This window comes from Mesocricetus auratus, unplaced genomic scaffold, assembly GCF_017639785.1.
Source record: "Mesocricetus auratus isolate SY011 unplaced genomic scaffold, BCM_Maur_2.0 Super-Scaffold_100020, whole genome shotgun sequence".
Taxonomy (NCBI): Eukaryota; Metazoa; Chordata; class Mammalia; order Rodentia; family Cricetidae; genus Mesocricetus; species Mesocricetus auratus.
In genome coordinates this window covers 18,343,922-18,369,192 of record NW_024429201.1, presented here as the reverse complement: position 1 = coordinate 18,369,192, position 25,271 = coordinate 18,343,922, and the positions used below count along the sequence as shown (strand labels likewise).

General features: G+C 42.4%; 1 protein-coding gene across 2 annotated transcripts; it reads right to left on the bottom strand.

Annotated features, from left to right (window-relative positions):
* Window positions 1-1,150: 1,150 nt before the first annotated feature.
* On the bottom strand, window positions 1,151-25,254 carry Cdk7 (cyclin dependent kinase 7). 2 transcript variants are annotated; one of them, XM_040728990.1, is made up of 12 exons: window positions 25,075-25,254; window positions 24,545-24,604; window positions 17,722-17,755; window positions 16,677-16,744; window positions 14,399-14,467; window positions 12,428-12,538; window positions 10,748-10,866; window positions 6,718-6,817; window positions 4,675-4,761; window positions 3,179-3,328; window positions 1,779-1,926; window positions 1,151-1,349 (listed from the first exon to the last, which is right to left on the bottom strand). In XM_040728990.1, the coding sequence occupies exons 1-12, from the start codon at window positions 25,138-25,140 to the stop codon at window positions 1,321-1,323; spliced, it is 1,041 nt and encodes a 346-aa protein (XP_040584924.1). In that variant the 5' UTR covers window positions 25,141-25,254; the 3' UTR covers window positions 1,151-1,320. The 2 variants fall into 2 exon arrangements, with proteins under 2 accessions (XP_040584924.1, XP_040584925.1); XM_040728991.1 differs by lacking the exon at window positions 25,075-25,254 and adding an exon at window positions 23,547-23,639 and having other exon boundaries at window positions 24,545-24,564.
* Window positions 25,255-25,271: the final 17 nt, after the last annotated feature.

Genomic DNA, 25,271 nt, shown 5'->3' with positions numbered 1-25,271 from the left:
AGGGTGTCTGATGCCATTTTCTGCCCTCCATGGGCACCAGAAATGCACATGTTACAGAGACATATATGTAGACAAAACACCCAAGCACATAATAACTTAAAAGACCTCTCCTAAGAACTAATGCCCAATAGATTTGTGCCATTTATTTTATAGTGCCAAGAACTGAAATCAGGGGCTCATATATGCTGGGAAAACTCTACCACTAAGTTACACACAAACTTGTATTTGTTCTTGAAAAAGGCTCTCACTATGTAGCTCTGGAACTCATTTTGTAGACCAGTCTGGCCTTAAACTCATAGAGATCCACCAGCCTTTGCCTCCCAAGTCTTGAGACTAAAGGGATAAGCTACAATGCCTCACAATTCATGGTATTTTTATGATAAATTTTATACAATAGAAAATAATCCATAAATAAAGTACCAGTAAATAGCATTATTTACAATATACTATTATATGGTAACTAAATCAACTAGATTCATATTCATTAATATGGGAAGAAAGTTTTTAAGTAAAAAACAAAAAAAACCAACAGCATGAGATATAGTAGTTTTTTGTTTTTTTGGGTTTTTTTTGAGACAGGTTCTCACTATATACCCATTGCTGGCCTGGAACTTAGTATGCACACCAGGCTAGCTTTTAACGCTAGCGTTAGATATCCACTTGCCTTTACTTCGTGCTAAGATCAAAGTTATGTGCTACAATAAGGTGAGTTTAAAGTCCTCTGAAGGTAACAGTACAAAACCATGGAGTGAAAAACACAAATTTTCCTAAAACCCTTTCCTTTGGAGTGGGTAAAAAGGAATGGAATGAAAAGTATTCAGGGGGTTGGTTATGGTGGTGCACGCCAGAATAATCAAAGCAATTCAGGAGCTGAAGCAGAAGATCAGTGAGCTCCAGGCGGGGGAGTATTAAGGGGAGGTGTCAGTTTTATCTTCTTAAATTTACTTAATCTGAGTAAGTGGTGTTCAGTACTAGCAAAAATGCTAACAGTATTTCTGTTTTAAGTACTATTCCTAATGAACTTGAGGTGATGTCTCATCCAGAGCTGCAAAGTAACCAGCAATTACATATTAAGGCTCTCCTCATGTACTGTGAGTTACACTTCAGAGAACGGAACCTATTTTTGTACTCTAGTCATAAATCACAAATATTTTATTTTAAAATACATTTAATAAAAATAACCCATACTTTTACATATTTTACATGTGTTGAATATTTACAAGTTCTCTTCTCCAGCATTTAATGCTCCCTATTTTTTTCCATTATTTGCCTTTTGGATTATTTCTTTCAGCGTGAAGCACTGTCCATTGTTGGCTGTAACTAAAAAATTAGCTTCTTGGGCAATATTCCTGAAATCAAAACAAAAAGATTGTTCACTCACTGCATTTCAACACCATTACTGACTTACAGGCACTTGTTAAACATTAACACAGTACTCTTAGAACAGCTGGAGAACTGACTCAACTGTGGAGAGCACTCACTGCTCTCCCAGAGGAACTGGGCTCAATTGCCAACAGCCACAGAGCAGCTTAAAGCTGTCTAACTCCAGCCCTCTTCTGGCCTCCACACACGGCACACATTCACAGAAAAATAAATGAGCTGGGGGTGAGGTAAAGAAAGAACTCTGAGATCAACTCAAAAGTGCCTGAAGTGTCCTCTATAGCAGACAGCTTAAACAATGCCATAGCTCCATTTTCTTAACTGGCTTCCAGTCACTAGCTATACATGAGCTATTTAGAGCTTTCTGGTGTCACGTTTTTTACCAATGGGGTCTTTACCTTGTTCTAAGGCTTCTGCTCTTTTTCTTTTTGTTGCCACGGCTGGATTTGACTGTTCTTTTAGGGCTTCTGCTGGACAGTTTGGTCTTGGAAGTTGGCACCCAGGTGTTGGCCCTGGACGATTACTGAAGTACTTAGTCTTCAATGCCTTTTCAAAGAAAAGAAACCAAGAATGAGGTCTTATTCTTTTGGTTTTATTTTAGACAAGGCCTAACTGTAGCCCTAGCTGGTGTGTAACCTGGCATGTAGACAAGGCTGGCCTCTCACTCGCAGCCCTCCTCTCCTGCTTGTTCTGAGTGCTGGGAGGACAGTCATGCACCACACCATGCCCAGCTCAAAAGCAATGCTTCAGTGTTTGTACTGTATGTAGAAAATCTACCCCGAATTGTTGACAACACTGAAAATATATGTAAATACCCCATGTCTCCAAACAAAGAATCAACATCAAGTATATGGTTAAAATTACTACAAATAAGCCGGGCAGTGGTGGCGCACGCCTTTAATCCCAGCACTCGGGAGGCAGAGGCAGGTGGATCTCTGTGAGTTCGAGGCCAGGCTGGACCGACAGCCTCCAAAACAATACAGAGAAACCCTGTCTAGTAAAACCAAAAAAAAAGAATTACTACAAATAAATATCCAGCATCCTACAATTGGTTGATGCTGTTACTGGAGGAGGGGGGCTCACTCCCTTCTAATTTTTTACAGTGGCATAGACTGTACTGGAACCAATGAATTGCAAATACTATAATCCACTGCAAATGGGTGAAAGCTTCCTTGAGTTTATTCAAGGTTTCTATTAACCACTAGAGTATAATATTCCAGAATATACAAAATTTACAAAAGTGGTTTCTTCTCAAATGACAAGTCTGTCAACATACCTATTTACAATATACTAATGCCACCCAACAGCCACAGTCGTTTCCCCTCCCTCTGCACCCACCCATCTTCATGTTTCCTCCCCCACCCCAAAAACAAGGCGGGCAGTGGTGGCACACACCTTTAATCCCAGTAGAGGCAGAGGCAGGCAGGTCTCTGTGAGTTAGAGGCCAGCCTTGTCTACAGAGCTAGTTTTAGGACAGCCAGGGATAAACAGAGAACCCTGTCTCAAAAGAAACAAAAACAAACAAAAAGCTTGTTTTGAAATATAGCACACACACACACACACACACACACACACACACACACACACACACAACCCCTAAGCAAGTACGAATTTCTTACATATAAAATTTAATACCAGTCTAGACAATGTTTGTAGCTTTGGGGAGAGGACACAAATATATATCCTTCAGATATACATCTTCCTAGTACTTAAAGGATAATAGAAAATTTTAGACATTTGACTTTTGTTTTATTAATGCTGCCAAGAAGATGATCCTTAGGAATCCTAAGATAAGTACCTGTGAAGCTGTAATTCTAGTACACGGGTTATACAAGAACAAGCCCTGGATGAGTTCGAGCAAGTCGTCTCCTGCTGCAATGAAGATGTGTTGCAGTGGGATCCCAGGGAAACTCTTAAACGTCACATAATCCGGAAGACTACACATGTCCTGGGGAAAAATTACAATTCAAATTTAAGTAAAGGATTCAGAGAGACAGAAGAAACAAAATGTGACTTGTCAGTCTGTAGAAAATCCTAAGAAAACTAAAAGGAAAAACAAAAGAATTTGTAATCTGTAAAGTCTGTAAGATATAACATATATTTATTTAAAAATCATAGTTCTACATAGTATCAACAAATATGTGAATACCAGAACAGAAAACACAATACTAAGGGTATGTGCCAGGTGTGGTGGCACATACCCTTAGTCCCAGTACATGGGAAGCAAAACAGGTGGATCTCTGGGAGTTCCAGGCCAGCCTGGTCTACAGAGCTAATTCCAGGACAGGGAGGGCTATAAAGAGAAATCCTGTCTGGAAAAAAACAAAACAAAACAAAACAAGCAGGAGTCTTCAGTACCAAGGCCACTGAGCACTCAGTCCGGAAAGCACTTGAGATATCCTGTGTTCTTTTGTGCAACACTGACTGAGTTACCTGCTGACTTTGTCCCATTGTCTGATGGCTTCCTGCTGACTGTCAACCCCCTCACCCCCCACCCCTGCCAAAAAAAAAAAAAACACTGTATACAGATGCTGAACTTCTTTTCTTTTTCAGAACAGGGTCTCTCAGTGTAGGTTTGGATCCTGTCCTAGAGCTCACTCTATAAACCAGGCTCACAGAAATCTGCCTGCCTCTGCCCCCACCTCCTGCTCCTCCAGTGCTGAAATTAAAGGTGAGTGCCAACCACCTCAATTGGGTTTAGGAAAGACTATATATATATACCTGTAAGATGGTGGGTATAGGTTACAATTTTAATGTTTTCCTATCCTTTCTTTGTCATCTGCAGTTTGTTTGGTTTTTGTTTTTGTTTTTCGAAACAGGGTTTCTCTGTAGTTTGGAACTTGCTCTGTAGACTGGCTGGCCTTGAACTCAGAGATCTCTGCCTGCTTCTGCCTACCGAGTGCTGGGATTAAACATGTGCACCACCAACACCCAGCCAACTGTAGTTTTATAATGAGGGTAATTTATTTTTATTTATTTACTTTTTTGACACAGGATCTCAGTATAGAGCTCAGGCTGGCTGGAATTCACTACATTAACCAGGATGGCCTTGAATTCCCAAACCTCTTCCTGCCTCCTGATTATAAACAAGTGCCACCGTGCCCACCTATGAGGATGCTTTTTTTAAATTAGTTCAGTGACAGAGCACTTACCCAGTACGGGAAAGGCCTTGGTCCTTTAGCACTAATTAATTACTCCATTTCTTCCTTCACTAGCCACACAGCTGTGCTCAGATACAGCAAACAAACATTACAGATCATAATTACATTTCAAACAGAATGCATAAAGGCTTACAGGCCACTGCTCTTCAGTTGGTGTACCCAATGTTTCAAATATTCTTGTTAGTTGATCAAGGTCTGAATCTCCAGGCAAAAAAGGAACCTGAAAGGAGACATTTTAAGGCTTTATTGATTCTTTGGGAATTTCATACCATGCATTATACACACACTTTTTGAAGAGCTTTCCTCAGCACCCCACAGCAGAATTCCAACATATTCCAAACCGCAGACTTTAAAAACTTCATTTTACTATTTCCTATGTATAGGGTATACATGCATGTATATCTATGTACCATGTTCATGCCTGGTACCCTCGGAAGCTAGAACAGGGCATCAAATTCCTTCGAAGTAGAGATATAGGTGATTGTGAGCTACCATGTACCAGGTACTGGGTCCTATGTCCTCTTAAGGGCCGAGTCATCAGCTGAGCACCCCAAAGGCGGATTTACCAGAAGACACCCAAAGCAACTTTGCTGCCTTCCAGCTCTCAGCTGTGCCTTTGAACAGTGTCTAGATGCCATCCCTGGAATTCTTCCCTGGAAGTTCTCAGTGGTAGGGAATAGTGATTTTTGCTTGTATCTGATAATCTTAGGATTAGATCACTTATTAGGCAACCCTTCCTTGCCCCATCCCACTACAGCTGTGAGTGAGGAAAAAGGGTGGGGGATTGGGAAGTCACTCTGTAACACAGAGTAACTTCAAACTCAAGGTGATTCTCTGCCTCAGCCTTCGAGTGCTGGGATTATAGGTGTAAGCCACCACAGCTTGTTCCTGAAACAAACTAATGTGTACTTTGTTTTCTAACTGGGCCCAGATTTAGTACAAGCTCTAGTAGGAAGAATTCAGAAATGTCTCATGCATGTACAGAACACATTTTGTCAACTGAGTTACTTTCCTAGCCTCTGTAATGGTCAATCTTGTCTGCCTAGTGGAATGGAGACTCAACAAGAAAACAGGCCTCTGAGTATAACTGTAAGGGAGTTTTTTGTAGGGCCAAAAGGAAAAAAGAACACCCTGACCCTGACTTGACTCCAGGACCAGGGCTTGAAACCCTACCAATTCCTGAGCTTGCCCCAGAATCAGGCCACAAAAATTCACCAATCCCAAGCCACCATGGAAAGCCCCCCCACTCCCCACCCCAAAGAAACCCCATATAAACTCTGTATCCTGTTCAGTTTGCTGCTACTTCTTACCCTGGAGGCAGTCACTCTTCTGGATTCTGCCTTCCCAATAAATCTCTTGAGTGAGGATTGTTGTGTGGTGGGATACTTACACCAAGAGGAGACCAACCATAACAACTTTCATCACAGCAGAGTTGGGAAGGGAGCTGAGCAGAGCTGTAACACTTCTCTAGAGCATAGTGGTGCAGAGCTGCTCTAACAACTTCCTGGGAAACCTTTCCCTGAATCAGGGCTGTGGGCTGCTATGCTTACGATGACTGTGGTATTCGTTGGCTCCTGACTACCAGGATAACTTTCCATCTGAGCTGCAAGGCTTACATTTCTAAACTGTGTTAACTAAAGAGGGAGGACCCACCCTAATGTGGGTGGTACAAGGACTGATCCTGGACAATAAAAGGAGCAGAGCACTAGCATCCATCTCTCCCTTCCTGACTACAGATGGGATGTGACAAAGAGCCTCTCAAGCTTCCACTGTCATGGCTTCTCCTGCCACTGTAACTGACTATACCCTCAGGCTGCCAGCCAAAACAAAGCCACCTTAATGTGATTTGTCAGGTATTTTGTCACAGCAATGTGAAAATAACAATTGGCTGCAAACTTACTTAATTCTTCTGCTTCTTCTCACCATGCTTTGTTTTGTGAGACAGAATTTTACTATGTAACCCAGTCTAGTCTTGGACTCACCTTGGTCCTCCTGCCTCAGCCTCCCACATGCTAGGATTATAATATGTGCCATCATACCTGTTGAAACTTTATTCAACAAACTGACTTTGCTTATCAATTTCTTGCTGTAGGATTATAATTAAAAAGATAATTCCTAAAAATTATGAGAACTTTTAACAACCATACTTAATGATATATATGAATTTAGGACTTACCCGTAGAAGCAATTCTGCTAATATACAGCCAACAGCCCACATGTCCACACCTACACCATACATCCTAGCTCCAAACAATAACTCAGGGGCCCGGTACCATCTGGGGAAAAGAATGAAATAATGTCATATGAGAACCCATTTTTAAGGCTAATTTTTTCTTCTCATTAAGTAGCTTTGGCTGTCCTGGAACTATGTAAACCAGGTGGGCCTTGGAATCACAAAGATCCATCTGTCTCTGCTCCTCAAGTACTAGGATTGAAAGGATGTGTTACCATGCCCAGCTAGATTGTTAAAAGATGAACAATCTCTGCATGTTTTTAGAACCAACCACTCACCGTGAGTCCTGAAGCAACCTGTCTTGCCAGTTCTCAAGAATACTATTTCTGAAACTCTCTACTTTTCCATAATAAATTCTTTGCTTTCTACTAGACTTTTCCCATTAACATGCTTACATATTGCATATCGCTTCTCTAAAATCCACCTGATCCAACTCCTCTTCTCCCTAAATTTCTTTTCTTTTTTTGGAATAAGGATCTTAAGCAGTTCAGGCTAGTCTCCACATCACTAAAGTTATACTCATATTTAAGTATGAATATTCTATCTGCATGTCATCTTTATGCAAGAAGGTATCAGATCCCACTACAGATGGCTGTGAGCCACCATGTGGTTGCTGTGAATTGAACCCGGTCCTCTGGAAGGCCACTGAGCCATCTCTCTAGCCCACACTTTGAATTCTTGATCCTCCTATCTCTGCATTTGAAATGCTGGAATTTCAAGTGTGACAGTGTCTGGCCCCTAAACTCTCTATATTAATTTTTTTAAAGCCTGATCATTTATCCATTATGATTAAAAATTAATTACTGAAGCCAGGCAGTGGCTTTAATCCCAGCACTCGGGAGGCAGAGACAGGCAGATTTCTGAGTTCAAGGCCAGCCTGATCTACAGAGCAAGTTCCAGGGCAGCCAGGACTACACAGAGAAACCCTGTCTCAGGGGAAAAAAAAAAGATTTGAGTGGACTGAGACTTAGAAGCGCACACTCTCAGTGAGGACAGCTCATGTCTCTTGGCGATCTGTTCCTGGAGTCTTTGACTTCCTTCATTCCCTTGACCAAGTTTACTATGCAGCTCCCTCATTATCTTTCTTAGGGTGTTGTTTGTTCAGAGCAGTGGGTTGGTATTTAGGACACGGGGAGTAACAAGATGCAGAATCTTGGGTACCTTAGTTGGTCCTGGGATTTTTACCTTCACTGTTTAAGGGCTTTCAAACAATATATTGGCAGACATCATCTTTAGAAAGATTAAAAAGTTTTTAGAATCTGCTAGTTCTTTTGAGCTCTAACCTCAGAAGCAGAGTAGTATCTATTCTTCAAGTCTAGGAATACCCACCCTCCGCTAGTTTTTACAATGAACCAAGTGGAAAACACTCGGATTGTCACCCACAATGTACCTCAAACAGACTTGCCCTTCTCTGCAGTTCTCCTTGGTCTATAACAAAAATGCTCTTACTCAACAGCAGGTGCACTCTGCCGTGTATCGTGATACCTTGCTTCATGGAAGAACCTTGTCTGTTGTTCTCACCACCGATTGACCACATAACCCTCCACTCTTCACCCAGAGCATCAACAGCTACTTCCCTGGCTATGTACTTCTCATAGAAAGTATATTTTCATTCATTATCCACTTCAACGAGGTTCTGACAACAGTCAGCTTCCTCTTGACACAGCCTAGGAGATGGCATGAAAAGGGCCCCATAACATTTAAAATTGGGGTTTTTAGCCTTACCACTGTTTTGTCAATTCATCACTCTGGTAATCCAATGGTTAAGATCTTCCTAGCACTCATAGCCACTACTTCTTACTTGGGGGGAGGGGTCAGGTAGCTGATATTCAAATTTTATTTGGAAGAAAGTGACAAAATAATTTATGGAAGAATCTGAAATTTTCTCATCTCAGATCCTTGAAAAATCTTAGGAATTAAATGTAGGCCAGGCCTGATGGTTTCTAACTTTAGTCCCAGCACTTGGGAGGCACAAGCAGGTAGATCTCTCGAGTTTGAGGCCAGCCAGATCTATAGAGAGGAAGTTCCAGGACAGTTAGGGCTACACAGAGAAACCCTGTTTCAAAAACACCAACCAACTAATCAAACAAAAACAACAAGCAATCTGTCATTCCAACGCGGTGTACAAGTTGATGGGGAGTTCAAAGTCATCCTTTAGGTATACAGAGTGTTTGTGGTCAGTCTATGGTTATATAAGACTGTTTCAAATGAAAACAAAAACAAAGCCTCCATGACAAGAATTATAAAATCTGTAGTCCCTATTTAGTGTAACTCTTTGTGTTGACACATCAGAAGTATGAACAAAAGCCACAATTTTTATACTATAAAATGCAACTATTAATGCTTTGCATAGAGAATTTACATTCACAGAGACGATAGGATTGGTATTGATAAATATAATAAACACATGGTCAATAAAACTGAAATAGAAGGCCAATGCAGTTGTGCTTATCTAAGTAAAATGTAAAAGCAGAATAAATTACTCTAACTGTGTGCAGCTAAGATGTAGAGCACTCGAGGGAACAGAGAAGATGGCTCAGTTTGCTTCAGCACATCCCACACAAGCATTAAGGCCTGAAGTTGATCCCAGCACACATGTGAAAAGGATAGTCTTGCACTACATGCACTTAATTCCAAGGCTGGGAGGTAGACACAAGATCTCTGGGGTTCACTGGTCAGCAAGCATCAGCTAATCAGCGACCCCATCTCAAAAATTAAAGTGGAAGGCTGAAGAGATGGCTCAGTGGGTAATGTGCTTGCTACACAAGCATTAGAACAAAATTTGGATCCCCAGGATCCATAAAATGCTAGGCAATCTTGGTGGTTCACCTGTGCAAAGGGAAATGGAGAAAGGGAAATAATCCCCAGAGCAACCTAGGTAGTTAAACTGACAGAATCAGCAAGTTCTGGGTCTAAGACAGAGACTCTGCCTCAATATGTAAGGTGGAGAGACTGAAGACACTCTGATGGCAAGCTTTGGCCTGCAAACACGTACACCCACATATATGAACATACAAACACACAGATGGACATGGATGCACACACACATAAAAATCAAAAGGTAGACAACTGCCAAGGAACCACACTTGAAGTTCTCTTTGGCCTCCAAACACACAAGTGCCCCATCTCCTACATATGCAAAAGATGTTACACATTTACCTATTAAGCCCAAAACTCTTGTGTTATATCCAGCGTTAGATATCCAGTCACATAAAAAACAAATGAAAAGTGGGCCAGTGAAACGGCACATCGGGTAAAAGGGCTTACGATGCAAGCCTGTCAACTTGAATTTGATGGATGATAAATGACTTCTAAAAGCAACCCAAGACCATGACATAAGCATGCCCTCACTCATACAGATACACACACACACACACACACACACACACACACACACACACACACACACACACACACACACATTTTGTTTTTCAAGACAGGGTTTCTCTGTGTAGCCCTGGCTGTCCTAGAACTCACTCTCTAGACCAGGCTGCCCTCAAACTCAAGAAATCCTCCTGCCTCTGCATCCCAAGTGCTAGGATTAAGGGAGCTCTAAACCATGCCACATTTATAATTTTTTGAGTTAAAAATTTACTGGAAGATTCAAGATGTAGCTCAGTTAATCACTAGCTCAGCAAAAATATGTCTGAGGGAGCCGGGTGTTGGTGGCGCACCTTTAACCCAGCACTCGGGAGACAGAGGCAGGCGGATCTCTGTGAGTTCGAGGCCAGCCTGGTCTACAGAGCGAGTTCCAGGACAGCCTCCAATGCCACAGAGAAACCCTGTCTCCAAAAACAAAAAAAAATGCCTGAGGACTGAGTTCATTAGATTCTGTCTGAAAGAGTTGTGCATTTTTTACTGTGGCAAAGTAGGCAATATAAAGGGCTGTATTTGAGACAATACTAACAGTGACTCAATCCACTTGTGATGAAAGCCTAACACATGAATGATCAGTTTCTTACAGTGTTCTCACCTGGTCACAACTTGATGCGTGTAAGCCCTATTGGGACTTCCAAATGATTTAGCCAGGCCAAAATCTGCCAGCTTCAGAACTCCATTCTCATCTAACAACAAGTTGTTTGGTTTCAGATCCTGTATCGGTTATCAAAACAAACAAAATCAAGTAGGATTAGAGGAAAACAACATAATGACACATTTAGCTAGCCTATTTATTTATTTATTTGAAACAATCTTATGCAGCCCAGACAAAATTATGCAGGATTAGAAGAAAACATAATGATACATTTAGCTGGTTTATCCACCCTCCTACCTACCTACCTACCTACCTACCTAAATCCATCCATTCGAGACAGTCCTATGTATCCCAGGCTGCCGCTGGGTCACTATGTAGTCAAAAAGGACAAGTCTGAATCTCTGATGCTTCTACCTCTATGCCCAGAGAGCTGGGATGCAGTTTATGTATCAAATATGGGGTTGAGAGTGGGAACACAGGGCTTATATATGTTAAGCAAGCACTTTACCAACTGAGTTATGCCTCTAGTTAGCTTAACTTTAAAACAGAAAACAAAGCCAGGTGTGGCACATGCTTTTATTCCCAGCACTCAGGAAGCAGAACCTGGTCTACAAAGTGAGTTCCAGGACAGCTAGAGCTACACAGACCCTGTATTGAAAAGCTAAAGGGGAAAAAAACAAGAAAACAAACTAGGCATACTGGCACATACTGGTAATCCCAGCACTTTAAGAAACTTAAGACAAAGGATAATATATATACAGGCAGCCTAAATGTGGTAGTTTGAAAGAAAATGGCCCCCAAAAGGGGCCATTACCAAGAGGTGTGACTTGTTGAGGTAGGTGTGGCATTGCTGGGGGAAGTGTGTCACTGTGGGAGTGGGCTTTGAGGTTTCTTTTGCTCAAGCTTTGCTTAATGTAACATATAGCACAGTTCCTGTTGCCTTCTGATCAAGATGTAGCCAACACCATGTCTGCCTGCATGCTGGCATGCTCCCTGCCATGATGATAATGGACTGAACCTCTGAAACTATAAGTGAGCCACCCCAATTAAATGTTTTCCTTATAAGAATTGCTAGCAGGGCGTTGGTAGCAAGCGCCTGTACTTTAATCCCAGCACTCGGGAGGCAGAGGCTGGCGGATCTCTGTGAGTTCGAGACCAGAGTGAGTTCCAGGACAGCCTCTAAAACAATACAGAGAAACCCTGTCTCGAAAAACACACACACACACACACACACAAAAAAAAAAAAAAGAATTGCTGTGGTCATGGTGACTTCATAGCAACAGAGACTCTAAGACACCAGGCTACAGGGGAAGACCCTATCTTCAAACAAAAACTACCACCTGAGTTGCAAGGTGGTTCAGCAGGAAGAGCCATTTGCAGTAAAGTGGCAGGAGAGAGCTAACTGCTCAGAGCTGTCAACTGATGCCCACATATATACTATGGCACATACCCACCTACAGTTATACACCACGCATTTAAAATACATAAAATAAAAACCCAACCCAACTAACGATAAAAAGTTTAAACTTAAGCAGCAACATTAAAAGTCAGGTGTGGTGAAACACACCTACAATCCAAGCAATCAGGAGTCAAAGGCAGAAGAACCTGGCAAATCCCCGGCCATCCTGGAAAATAAAGCAAGACCTCTCATGGATGCATGGATGGTTATTTAAAACTTACCCTATGTAGAATCCAATGCTGATGTAAATATTCTAATCCCTGAAGAGTCATCAACATGTAGGCTTTAATGTGGGATGGTGTCAACACAAGACTACTATCCTTTATTATAACCTATAAAGTAGACAGTCAACATACAGGTATGTTTCATTATCCCAAATGAACTCTAACAAATAAAATATACAGATTTAAAATGAATGTATCTTTACACAAGTATTTCTATGAGAGATTATCCAGCTTTCCTTTAGAAGGTATTGCATGGCCAGGTATTGGTGGCGCATGTCTTTAATCCCAGCACTCGGGAGGCAGAGGCAGGTGGATCTCTGGGAGTTCCCGAGGCCAGCCCGATCTACAGAGTGAGTTCCAGGACAGGCTCCAAAACAATACAGAGAAACCCTGTCTGGGGGGCAGGGGGAGAAAGTATTGCATGAATTTCCAAAATTAGGTGGTTAAAAACCATCACTGATTTCAGGAGAAAGCAATAGTGTGCATATCCTATAACTCTGGTTTAGAAGCATTAAATGTCAAGGCTGGAAAGACAGCACAGCTGTTAAGAGAACTGACTGCTTCTCCAGGAGACCTGGGTTAAATTCCCAGCACCCATGTAGCAGCTCACAACTGTCTGTAATTCCAGTTCCAGGGAATCTGATAGCCTCACACAGATATACATGCAGGCAAAACACCAATGCACATAAATAAACAAATATTAAAAAGGGGGGGGTACTGAATGTCTGTCTGTCGGTTTTGTTTACTCCTTCTGACAAGTGCATTCAGTATTACTTTGGAAAATCACTTCATTCCAGCTCAGGCAACATAAGACTGACCTAACCTCTACCTGAGACCTCCACACTATAGTATCTTGGCCAAGAGAGGCTGCTTAAGAACAGACACATGATCTATGACCTAAAACCCAACACCATTCAAAAATCCAAATAATGATCATTGGTGGTGATGCACACCTTTAGTCCCAGCACTCAGGAGGCAAAGACAGACCTTTCTCTGAGTTTGAAGCCAGCCTGGTCTACAGCGCAAGTTCCAGAACTGCCAATGATACAAAAACAAAACAAAAAAAGCCCTCCCCACAGACACCCAAGTAATTGTGGTAGAATCAAAGGGAACCAACCATTTGCTTATAGGTGTAATTAGACTATCAGGCTTGGAATTGCCTGGGAAAGTAGAGTGAGAAAGTATGCCCATGACTAAAGGACTGAACCCAATGAGATTATCTATCTATAAGCTCTGCCACAGTCAGTTTATTGTTAAACTTATTGGTTCCTTTTTATTTCTGGGTAGTATTTTCCTGGATGGGCAACTAACCTGTTTAAATATCTATCAGATGAAGCACATTTTAGCTGTTTCCAATTTTAGTGAAATTTATACACTAAGTAATTTCTGTGCTGAAATGTTTCTCTTGGATAAATAGCAAACAGCTGTTGATAGAGCACATTATTACTAATGGCTGCAATTTTACCGATGCTGTTATACATAATATAATACTGGTGAATTAGTGGTACTGATGCTAGAACCTATAAAAAGATATAGCACTGCCACCAGTATGCATACTTAGCGAAATTTCTTTTACTATTTGATGCTGTGTTTTAAAAATCCCTTTTACCTTTGATCTGCTAGTAAAAGTGCCTTTAATTTTATAACAAACTGTCCTATTTTTCAAAGTTACTGTAATATATATTACTATCACATTCAAACCAGCAATGTATGAGAATTCTAGTTCTTTTAAATTCTTGGAAAAAGGATTGTCACTTTTTCCAAGATTCAACTAATGAAAAGCATGAAACTTTTAAAAATCTAAATCTCTGTACTTAATAACCAGAAATACAATTAAATGTTAAAAAAAAAAACAGATCTTTTTGACTTCTGCAAAAGTAAAAAATTCTTTGTGGGTATTCTCTTAAAGAAGAATAAACATGCTCATTCTCACTAAGTGGGGAAAGTTTCTAGGAACCCTAATCTTACCTCCAGGTCAGTTTCCATGAAATCAAAGACAAGGCTAATGTTAGATTTATGTCCAAATGCATCTAGGAGCTGCAAAGCAAAGCAAAACAGTTAAACTGTCATTCTCTACTCAATGTTGGAATTTACTGTTGGTGAAGTAATTTAAAAAAACTATTTCTTTCCCCACCCTCCCACAGTACTGGGAAACTCTGGACCTTGAACATGCCAGGCAAGTGTTCTACCACAAAGACACATCCCCCCACCCCCAAATCTCTGGACCTTAGACCAGGTATCACTATGTAACTCAGGCTGACCTAGAACCTGCTATGTAGTCCAGGCTGGCCTGAACTCACAATCCTCCTGACTCTACCTCTCAGGGAATTATAATACAAATGTGTGTACTACCTGGATTTTTTTTCAAGACAGGGTTTCTTTGTATTGTTTTGGAGGCTGTCCTGGAACTCTCTCTGTAGACCAGGCTGGCCTTGAACTCACAGATATCCAACTGCCTCTGCCTCCCGAGTGCTGGGATTAAAGGCATACGCCACCATGGCCTGGCTTTTTTTGTTTTTTGTTTTTTTGTTTTTTTTAAGACAGGGTTTCTCTGTGGCTTTAGAGGCTGTCCTGGAACTAGCTCTTGTAGACCAGGTTGGTCTCAAACTAAGAGATCCACCTGACTCTGCCTCCTGAGTCCTGAGACTAAAGGCATGTGCCACTACCACCTGGCCTGGCTTAAATTTTTAAACTGCTGGAAATTTCAGGTAAAGCTGAAAGTCCTTTATTAAATATAACAATTGCCCCATTTTTCAAAAGGAGTTAGTTTTCTCAGGCACAAAAACATTAAAACTTATTTAACAAACCCAATAAAAACTTAAAAACTCCTCTCCCTAAAACCAGACAATCTGAATAAATAATGAAAATTTCCAAAACAATACAGAGAAACCCTGTCTTGTAAAACCAAAAAAGAAAAAAAAAATTCACAGTCCTGGTGATGGCGGCACATGCCTTTAATCCCAGCACTTGGAAGGTCTCAGAGGCTGGTAGATCTCAGTGAATTTGAGATCAGTCTGGTTTACAATGGGAGTTCCAGGACAGTCAGGACTGTTACACAGAGGAACCCTGTCTCAAAAAAAAAAACAAAAAAACAAAACAAAAAAAAAAAAACACAGAAAATTTCACCTTGATTTGTAGTTGAAAAAAAAATTCCTGCATTTGGGTACATAGTTCAGCAGTTAAAGCCCCTGCTATACAAGTAGGGGGACTGGACCAGAGTTCAGCTTTTAGAAACCATATAAACACCAAGTAGGAAAGGTGTGCCTGCCAGATCGCCATGAGTTTGAGAGTTACAGAGTGAATTCCAGGACAGCCTCCAAAGCTACAGAGAAACCCTGCCTCAGAAGGGGGGAGAGAGAGAGAGAGAGAGAGAGAGAGAGAGAGAGAGAGAGAGAGAGAGAGAGAAAGAGAAAGAGAGAGAGAGAGAGAGAGAAAGAGAGAGAGAGAGAGAGAGAGAGAGAGAGAGAGAGAGAGAGAGAGAGAGAGAGAGAGAGAGAGAGAGAGAAGAAAAACATTCTTTTTTTTGCCATGCATGATGGCACACGCCTTTAATCTAGCACTCAGGAGGCAAAGGCGATCTCAGAGTCTGAAGCTACAGGGTGAGTTCCAGGACAGGAAGGCCTACAGAGAAACCTTGTCTCAAATAAACAAACAAAAAATTTTAAGCAAATGCTAAACTCTCGCCAGTGATACACACATGTAGTTATAGCACAGTAATTATAGTAACCAACTGTAACAGGGTCCCACACCTTAGCACAACTGACTCCACAATGGGAGTCCCATTCAGTCATAAAACTCAGCATACAGACAGCATCACCTGCCAAAATGAAGACAAAGACCTCATCCATCAAAGTTCATCGTTCTGGGAAAATGTTCTCACCTTGACAGGCTTGGTGCTACACTGGGCTCCCAAACACTCATTGCCAGCTGATTAATAAGACTTCCTATTGGCTTAACCCATGCCCAAGCAGTCTCCTCTGGTGGACACCCCACAAGACTAATTACTTGGGAGGCAAGACAGAAGAATCACCTGAGCCCCTGAGTTCAAGGGTATACTACACAAAAGGCTGCCAAATGAAACAAAGTAAGAAAAGAGGATCTTCTGAATGGCATCTGCCATAAACATTTCCAATTGGATAGCCTATAAAACTTCAAACAACCACATTCTAGACTTATGGAGACAAAAAGTACTTGAATGCAAGCTGCAACTTTTAACCCAAAAGCAAACAGCTTAGATCATACTCACACCAATTATGTTGGGATGACTTAGCTCCTGTAACAATTTTATCTCTCTTAAGGCTGTTCTATTTATACCTATGGGAAAAGATGCAAAAAATGAACAATAATCAAACCTTTTACAAATGTATTTTTTAGGAAAGACCATTTCAGTAAATAAACATTTCACTCACAAAACTGAATAATTTTTACTATTTGTATGAGAAAGTTCTTTTTCTCACATTGTTTTAAAGTAGCTTAACATAGTCTGAAAAATGGTGAAGAAAGTACTTATTTCTCTATTATATCACTCTGAAAATCGTTACAATAACATACAGATACATAACAGGCGTGGTAATAGGGTAATAGGGTCTTTTCTCCTGTCCTACAAACATCAGAGGAATATATGCCAATAGCAAATTAGCACTAAGGAACCTTTTTCCAATATGAATGATAGAAATCAAAACCAAGACTTTGTCATAATAACTATTATTTGATGGCTAAACAGGGACTGACACTCTTAAGATGCTTGAGAATAAGAAATCTTTCCCCAATGTGTCCATTCTATAGGAACTTTGTGTTCTGTGAAGATGTATCCTTGAATTTTTCAAAGCAATTAGAAAACCAGAAATGCAAAAGGTAATGACGTACCAAGGACATCCAGACAAGGGCCCAACAAACTCACTGCCCTCCATTTACAGGATCTGAATCCTCACAATGCTTAAATGCTGTTCTAACAGGGCTCTCTTTAGTCTCTAGGCCAGTGGTTCTCCAACTTCCTAATGCTATGTTCATGTAGTGGTGACCCCAACAATAAAATTATTTTCGTTGATACTTCATAACTGTAATTTTCCTACGGCTATGATTTGTAATGTAAATATCTGATATGCAGGATATCTGATATGCAACACCTGTGAAGAGGTTTGATCTTCAAAGGGGTTGAGACCCACAGGTTGATAACCACTGTTCTAGAGACACTGTGATAATATATAGAATTATTATTAGCTCTCATTGGCATTTTCCTCAGATCAGAATAAACACATCTCCTGTTTTATCAAATTATATTTAATACTTACCATCTTTAGCTTCTGACCTGTGTCCAAGTTTGATCTGGGAGAGAAAAGAGGGGGAGACCAAAACACATACATTAATAATGTGTGGAGGGAGGGCTCGAAAGACGGTTCAGTGCTTAAGAGCACTGGTTGCTCTTCAGAGGTCCTGAGTTTAATTCCCAGCAGCCATAAGGTTGCTCACAATGACCTATAATGAGGTCTGGCGCCCTCTTTTGGAGTGCGGGCATACCTGGAGGCTGACCTCATGCATAACAACAAACAAATAAGTCTTTTAAAAAAAGTGTGGGGGATGGAGATGGTCCAGGGGTTGAGAACACTGACTGCTTCCAAAGGATCTAGGTTCAATTCCCAACACCCACACAGCAGCTCACAACTGCCAGTTCCAGTGAGATCTAACGCTCACCTCTGACCTTGGACAGAACCAGGCATACAGACCAACCTGAGAGGATATAGAATTGCTGAGTGTGGGCAGAGCAGCTTCTATATTGGGCGTAACTGAGGTAAAGGACCCACATAAACTCAGGCATCACCATCCAGTAAGTTGGGGTGCAAGACTGAATAAAATGGAGGAGAAGGGAGGAACACCAACCCTTCCCCTCTGTGCACCCTGACTGTGGGTGCAAAGCCACCTGCTGTCTTAGAGTTCTGCTACCTGACCTCCCCTGCCATGCTGGACTGCATCCTTGAACTGTGAAACGTACATGGAAGTAAAGCACTCATACACAATTACAAACATTTTAAAAACCAAACGGACAAAAACTGCAATGCATTAACATATAATCTATGTGCAAAAAACCTTAGCTGCAAGCAGAGCTGACATGGTGGTGCACACCTGTAGTCTCAATACTTGGGAGGCCAAGCCTGGGTTTTTTTTTTTTTTTAAGTTATTTATTATATACTCAGTGTTCTACCTGCATGTATGCCTGCAGGCCACAAGAGGGCACCAGATCTCATTACAGATGGCTGTGAGCCACCATGTGGTTGCTGGGAATTGAACTCAGGACCCCTGGAAGAGCAGTCAGTGCTCTTAACCTCTGAGCCATCTCTCCAGCCCCAAGCCTGGGTTATGCAGCAAGATTCTTCCTCAAATGGGACTGGTAGCACATTCCTTTAATCCCACCACTCATGAAACAAAGCAGCAGACCTCTTGAGTTTGAGGTTACCCAGGTTTACACCCGAGTTCTAGACTCCGCCTTTAAAAAAAAATTAAGCCGCTGTAAAATTACATAGCAATATGTAGATCACGAGAACTGGAAATCCAAAGGCTCGGGGGCAGAGTTTGAGCAGCACAGCAGAACCAAAATGAATCAAGCATCTACTTCAAGTTTCTGAACTACACATGTAAACAACTGAACTCAACAAGGCTCATCTGATAACTCTCCAGTCTGAGGTTAGTCCTCTACCCACAATGTGGAAGGGAAGAACTCCCAAGTTGTTCTCTGGCCTTTAGGGCATGCTATGATGCATGTAAACACACAAATAAGTGTCTCCTTTACACTCCAGCCTTCTTTTTTAAAGACAGGGTTTCTCTGTGTAGCCCTGGCTATCCTGGACCTTGTTCTGAAGATGGCTGGCTTCAAATTTACATTGATCTACTTGCCTCTACCTCTCAAGTGCTGGGATTAAAAGCTTGCACCATGAACCACCACCCCCATTTTTTTTTAGTTTAAGTTTTTGTTTTGCTTTGTTTTTGAGAAAGGGTCTTGCTGTCTGTAGTCCAGGTTGGACCTAACGTTCCTCACCTTAACCTCTGAAAATACTAGGATTATTTCATATAAAACAGGAGATGTGTTAATTACCATACCCAGATCTCCTTTCATCTTTTCAAGCTACATACGGACTAGATAACTGAGGGTATGGCAATTTATTTCCCCCAAATTACTTCAATTTAGTATAATTGGGAGAAAAAAGTATCATAAACAGAAAACAGCATATGTAGTTGGTAATATGTCCAATAGCCCTACATTTTTCACAAATCTAACTTACAAAATGTGATGGATGTAAGGATAGTCCACCCTAAGCATAGCACACTGAAAGTTTAGTCTTATAAAAAGCATGGCCAGGTCAAAGAGCACTCTGCTCCTTACTACTTTATACAAGGGCTGTCAATCACTGAGAAAAGATTACTACTCTTCCTTAAGGAAACGCTCCTTATGTATACTGCAAAGACAACCTTCTTTTTAAAGGAGGCCACTATGACACCACAAAATATAAGACACTTAGGGCACTAACAAACTGACTTAGATTTATATGGGAAAAACAGACACACAATAAAAATAGAGTAATCTTAAACCAGATGGTGTTAGCACACACCTTTAATCCCAACACTTAGGAGGCAGGTGAATCTATGTGAGTTCGAGGATATCCTGGTCTGCAGAGGGAGTTCCAAGACAGCCAGGGCTACACAGACAAGTCCTATCTCAAAACAAACAAGAATAATCTCATGAAGTCCTTTATCACTAAAATTCAAGTGATTAGTATTTTGCTATGCTTAAGTTAGCTAAAATTTTAAAACAACTCCAAGATATCACTCCATTCCCCTTTATACAAGTTGTCCTCTAGGTAGCATGTGCTCTCAACCACAGAGATACAAATACACAAAATACTTAAATTTTTTTTTTTCGAGACAGGGTTTCTCTGTAATGTTTTGGAGGCCATCCTGGAACTCACTCTGTAGACCAGGCTGGCCTCTAACTCAGAGATCCGCCTGCCTCTGCCTCCCGAGTGCCGCGATTAAAGGTGTGCGCCACCAACGCCCGGCAAATTTTTTTTTAAAAATCAATAAATATAGGCTAGGAATGTGGCTCAATTACAAAGTTCTTGCCTAGACTGCTCAAAGCTATGGGTTCAATCTGTATATACACTCAAGCAGACACATAAATAAAATTTTAAGGGGGAAAGGAGTCCTGGGGAAATGGTTCAGTGGGTAACACTGGCTCTGCAAGTATGAGGATGTGAATTCAGAGCCACAGCATCCATGTAAAAGACCAGCCTTGGCTATGTGCGCCTGAGACTGACCGGGACAAAAAGATTCAGAGAGTTTGCTGGTGAGCCAGCCAGCCTTGCTAGCCAAACTAAAATAGCAAGCATCTGGTTTTACTGAGAGACAATTCAAAGGCAATTAACAAAAAGAACAATGAAGGAAGTCATCAGATATCCTGCTCTGGCCTGTGCACGGGCAGACCTGAAATCATCTGCATGCACCATAAACAACTATAAGACACACTGATACAGCAAGGCACATAGAAAATAATCCAAAAGCCACAAACACAGCAGACTGCCTAAGTAGCTTGAGAAATGGAAAAAAAGTAGCAATTCCATTTAACTTTTTTAAAAAAAGCATTTTATGTGTGTGGGTGTTTTGTCTGCACATATGCCTCTGGACCACATGCATGCCTTGTGCCTGTGGAGGACAGAAGAAAGTGTTGATCCCCTGGAACTGGAGTGACAGACAGTTGTTAGTCATCACATGAGCTCTGGGAACCAAACTTGGGTCTTCTATACCAACAGTCAGTGCAACAGTCAGTGCTCTTAACTTCTAAGTCACATTAGCAAATTTTAAGAAGTCCAAGTCATAATAAATGCAAAAGCAGTTCTTTTTTTCTTTGTAAAATCAAAGATGTTAGCAAATGAACATGAGTAGAAATTATGAGTGTTAGGAAAGAAAGGTTCACAGGAGAAAGTACAAATGATGTCAAGGGTGGGAGAAGGAAGACCCACAATCCAGCCACTGCAAATGTCCTGGAGACAACTATCAGTAGAAATCAAAGAAACCGAAAAACCAAAACAAGAGATGATGCAGCATGTAAAAGGCCTTTGCTTCTTATTCTTAGTACCTTATAAACCACAAAATTGAATTATTTCAAGTAAAATAATGACATAGGATACCTAGAGGCAGGACATAGAGGCAGAGTTTAAGGTCACTCTCTACTAAATAACTTCGAAGTCAGGTCGTAAGAGCCTTTAAAAAGGAGAAACAAGCTGGATTCTAAATCCTAATGAATGTTAAAAGCAGACAAGAAAACCGGATTGTACATACAATTACAAAACCCAGTATGTCAACCATGTGGAAAGACTACCAGTCAACTAAGGTTTTCTTTGTTTTCGATACAGCGTGCACTGTTTGCCAAGGCTGGAGTGAACTCTTAGACTCAGATGATCCTCCTACCTATCTCCTGAGAACATACTCCGCTGTATCCAGCTAAGTCAGGACGGGTGATTTGGCTCCGTGGTTAAGAGCACTGACTGCTCTTCCAGAGGACCTGGGTTTGATTCCCAGTGCCCACATGGCAGCTCACAACCATCTGTAACCCAGTCACGGGATAAGACTCTCTTCCTGCCTCTATACACAGTTGTACAAACATGCAGGCAAAGCACCACAAACATAATAAACAAATGCCTATTAATGTACTCATCACAGTCCAGGTATAAAGTAAATGATTTTTATGGACAATGAGCTCCGATGGAAGGATTACAGATTATGATAATGACATGGAAAAGATAGAGAATGAAGAATCTTGAAGAACAGGGAAGGAAAGTAAACATCTGTTTTGGTGCAATTAACAGAAGGCAACTCTGGTGAAGGAGAAGCCTAAATAATAAGACTTCATAGGCTGGAGAGGGCTCAGAGGTCAAGAGCACTGGCTGCTCTTCCAGAGATCCTGAGTTCAATTCCCAGAAATGACATGGTGGCTCACAACCACCTGTAATGAGATCTGGTGCCCTCTTCTGGCCTGCGGACATACATGAATAAATCTTAAAAAGAAAAATCTACCACACCAAGCTCTAGAGAGAAAATACAATGAAGCTGGGAGAAATACAAAGGTTAGTGTGGCGGGGATACAGTGACCACAAGTGGAACTGAGAATGACCAAGACGTCAGCAGAGTTGAGATGGAGAGATGGGGAGTGGTTCATCCCTGTAATTCTATCATTTCAGAGGCTGAAGCAGGAAGACTTGAGTTTGAGGTCAGTCTGGGCTATATAATTCCGGGCCAACCTAGGCTACAAAGTTCCTGTCACAAGAAAAGAGATATTCAAGGGTTTTTGGGATTTTGTTGCTGTTGCTTGTTTTTCGAAGCAGTGGGCCTCACATAAACTAGGCAAATACTCTCCGAGTCCAGGCCTCTTCTTACTTTTTATTTTGGAACAAGGTCTTACTAAGCTGCCTATGCTGGCCTTGAAAGTCACTCCATAGCCCAGGGTACTGAATTTTATGTGTGTGTGTGTGTGTGTATGCATATGTGAGTGCATGCAGACCAGAGGACAGCTCAAATGTCCTTCCTCACACTGTCCAGCTGGGTCTTTTTAGACAATGTCTCTTGTTGAAATTCACCAAACAGGGTAGGCTTCATGGAGCTAGCCTTGGGGATTTGCCTGTCTCCACCTGTTGGGGGAGGTTCTCTCGCCTAAACCTCTGAAATAGCTGGGATCACAAGCATAAACTACCAAACCCAGCTAAGAGAATTAAGAGTTTAGATCACAATCTGGAAAACAAGACTATGAGAAGTAAAAAACAAAAAAACAAACAAACAAAAACAAACAAAAAAAAAAGCACAGGAGTCAGCAGGATGACTCACTGGGTGAAGGCACTTTTCGCCCAACCAAAATTCAATCCCTGGAACCTACCAGGTGCAAAGAGAACCAGCTCCACAGTTGTCCCTTGAGTTACACATACGCACGCGCATGCATACACACGCATACACACACACACACACACACGGAATTATTTATTTATACAAAAATAATTTCTTAAAGCAAAGACAATAGCAGCAGAAATGCCTGAAAGGAAGACATTGAGCCAAGCACTAAATGGGTGAACACGCGTACCTGGGAGGCTGGAAGCTGGGAGCAGTGAGTTTACAAAGGAGGAAACAGACTTAAAGCCGCACAGGGATATGGAGGTCGATGACACAACAGGCCCTGAGTTATGCGAGGAAAAACAGAGTCACCCTAAGATGGCTACAGATTTCAGCAGCGTGAAAAAGCCAACAGCTGCGCTCTAATCCCAGCCGCAGCAATTACTAGCTGTGTGATCTTGAAGCCATCTAACTTGCCTCGGAACCTCAAGCGTGAAACAAAGAAACCTTTACCCATTCTACAGGCTGTTTGTAAGGTTAAATGGGTTTAAAAAAATAAGTCAAAGTGTCTGGCACACAGGAAGCTATGTCAGAAGTGCTGTCAATGACTGTCAGTTTAAACACTTCAGGCACTTCAGAAAGTGCCCTACATCCACGTTAACACCAATGAAAACCTTTCTGTACACACAACAGAGGTGTAAGTAACAACCTGTGGCCTGGGAAGAGCGTGGCATCCAAGAGAACGGAGGAAACGGTAGTACTTGCCTCCTTGTCCAACAACCAATTCTATGGAGCAAAAAAGTTCTGGTTTACATTGTTTGAACAATGCTTCAGCTCGAGTTCCATCTTGAAACACAAGACATTAATAAATACTACCGTCTCTAGAAATCGTGTAACTCCCACCATCAGAGTGTGACCATGCAAATTAAAACGAAGCCAAGCGAGTGCAATCCCAGCACTCGGGAGGCAGAGGCAGGGGGATGTCCTCGAGCTGGAGCAAGACCGTCTCAAAGACCCCCCCACCAATCAACTGGCAACGCCCAAGTATTTTCAGTAAGAGTTTGCTTGGCGTGGTGGCACGCGCCAGCGAACCCAACGAGGCAGAGGCGGGAGAGGCCAGCAGCAAGTTCTAGGTCGCCTGAGTCCGAAATTGCGGGCTCGGTGCCTGCATGGGGCTACGTGTCAAGCGAGACACGAAGACTGGGGAGAAGAAGAAAAAAAAAAAAACAACGTAAAGAGATAACTCACTTTCTTAATGGCGACAATTTGGTTGGTGTTCTTATCTCTGGCCTTGTAGACCGTAGCGAACTAGAAAGGAAAACAGTAACAAATCCGTGAGAGGCCTTGACGTGATGGCTGGGAAATCTTGCAGCGGGTTCGCGGGTCGGGCCAGCGTCCCCCCCCGGGGGGGGGAGGCCAAGGAGGGCGTGGGGAGCACCGCTCGGCCAGCGTCCCCCGGGGAGGGCGTGGGGAGCACGGCTCGGCCAGCGTCCCCGGGAAGGGAGAAAGGGAGGCCGGGGAGGGCGTGGGGAGCACCGCTCGGCCAGCGTCCCCGGGAAGGGAGAAAGGGAGGCCGGGGAGGGCGTGGGGAGCACCGCTCGGCCAGCGTCCCCCGGGGAGGGCGTGGGGAGCACCGCTCGGCCAGCGTCCCCCGGGGAGGGCGTGGGGAGCACCGCTCGGCCAGCGTCCCCCGGGGAGGGAGGAAGAGCCCGCGGTGGCCGGGGTGTGCCTGCGCGAGAGCGGCCGCGCAGACCCGAGTCAGCAGCCCAGGGCCTCACCTGTCCCTCCCCGAGGAAGTCCAGTTTCTCATAGCGCTTCGCTCGAGACTTCACGTCCACAGCCATGCGAGTGGGAAGCCGGACTCCAGCCGAAAGCCGCGGCCGCCACACCGCAGGAATTTAAAGCGTCGGAAACCTCCCAACAGCTACTTCCGTCCACTGGACGCGCACAGCCTGCTGGCCCCGCCCGCATTTCC

Bases quoted from the DNA above. Each gene is read 5' to 3' on its own strand.
- Cdk7 (XM_040728990.1), bottom strand. From the start codon at position 25,140: ATGGCTGTGGACGTGAAGTCTCGAGCGAAGCGCTATGAGAAACTGGAC. The intron at 14,468-16,676 runs GTGAGTATGATC...TTTGCTTTGCAG, and splicing joins GTCATCCCAACATAATTGGT to CTCCTAGATGCATTTGGACA. The intron at 10,867-12,427 runs GTAAGTTTTAAA...TAACCGATACAG, and splicing joins AGCATTGGATTCTACATAGG to GATCTGAAACCAAACAACTT.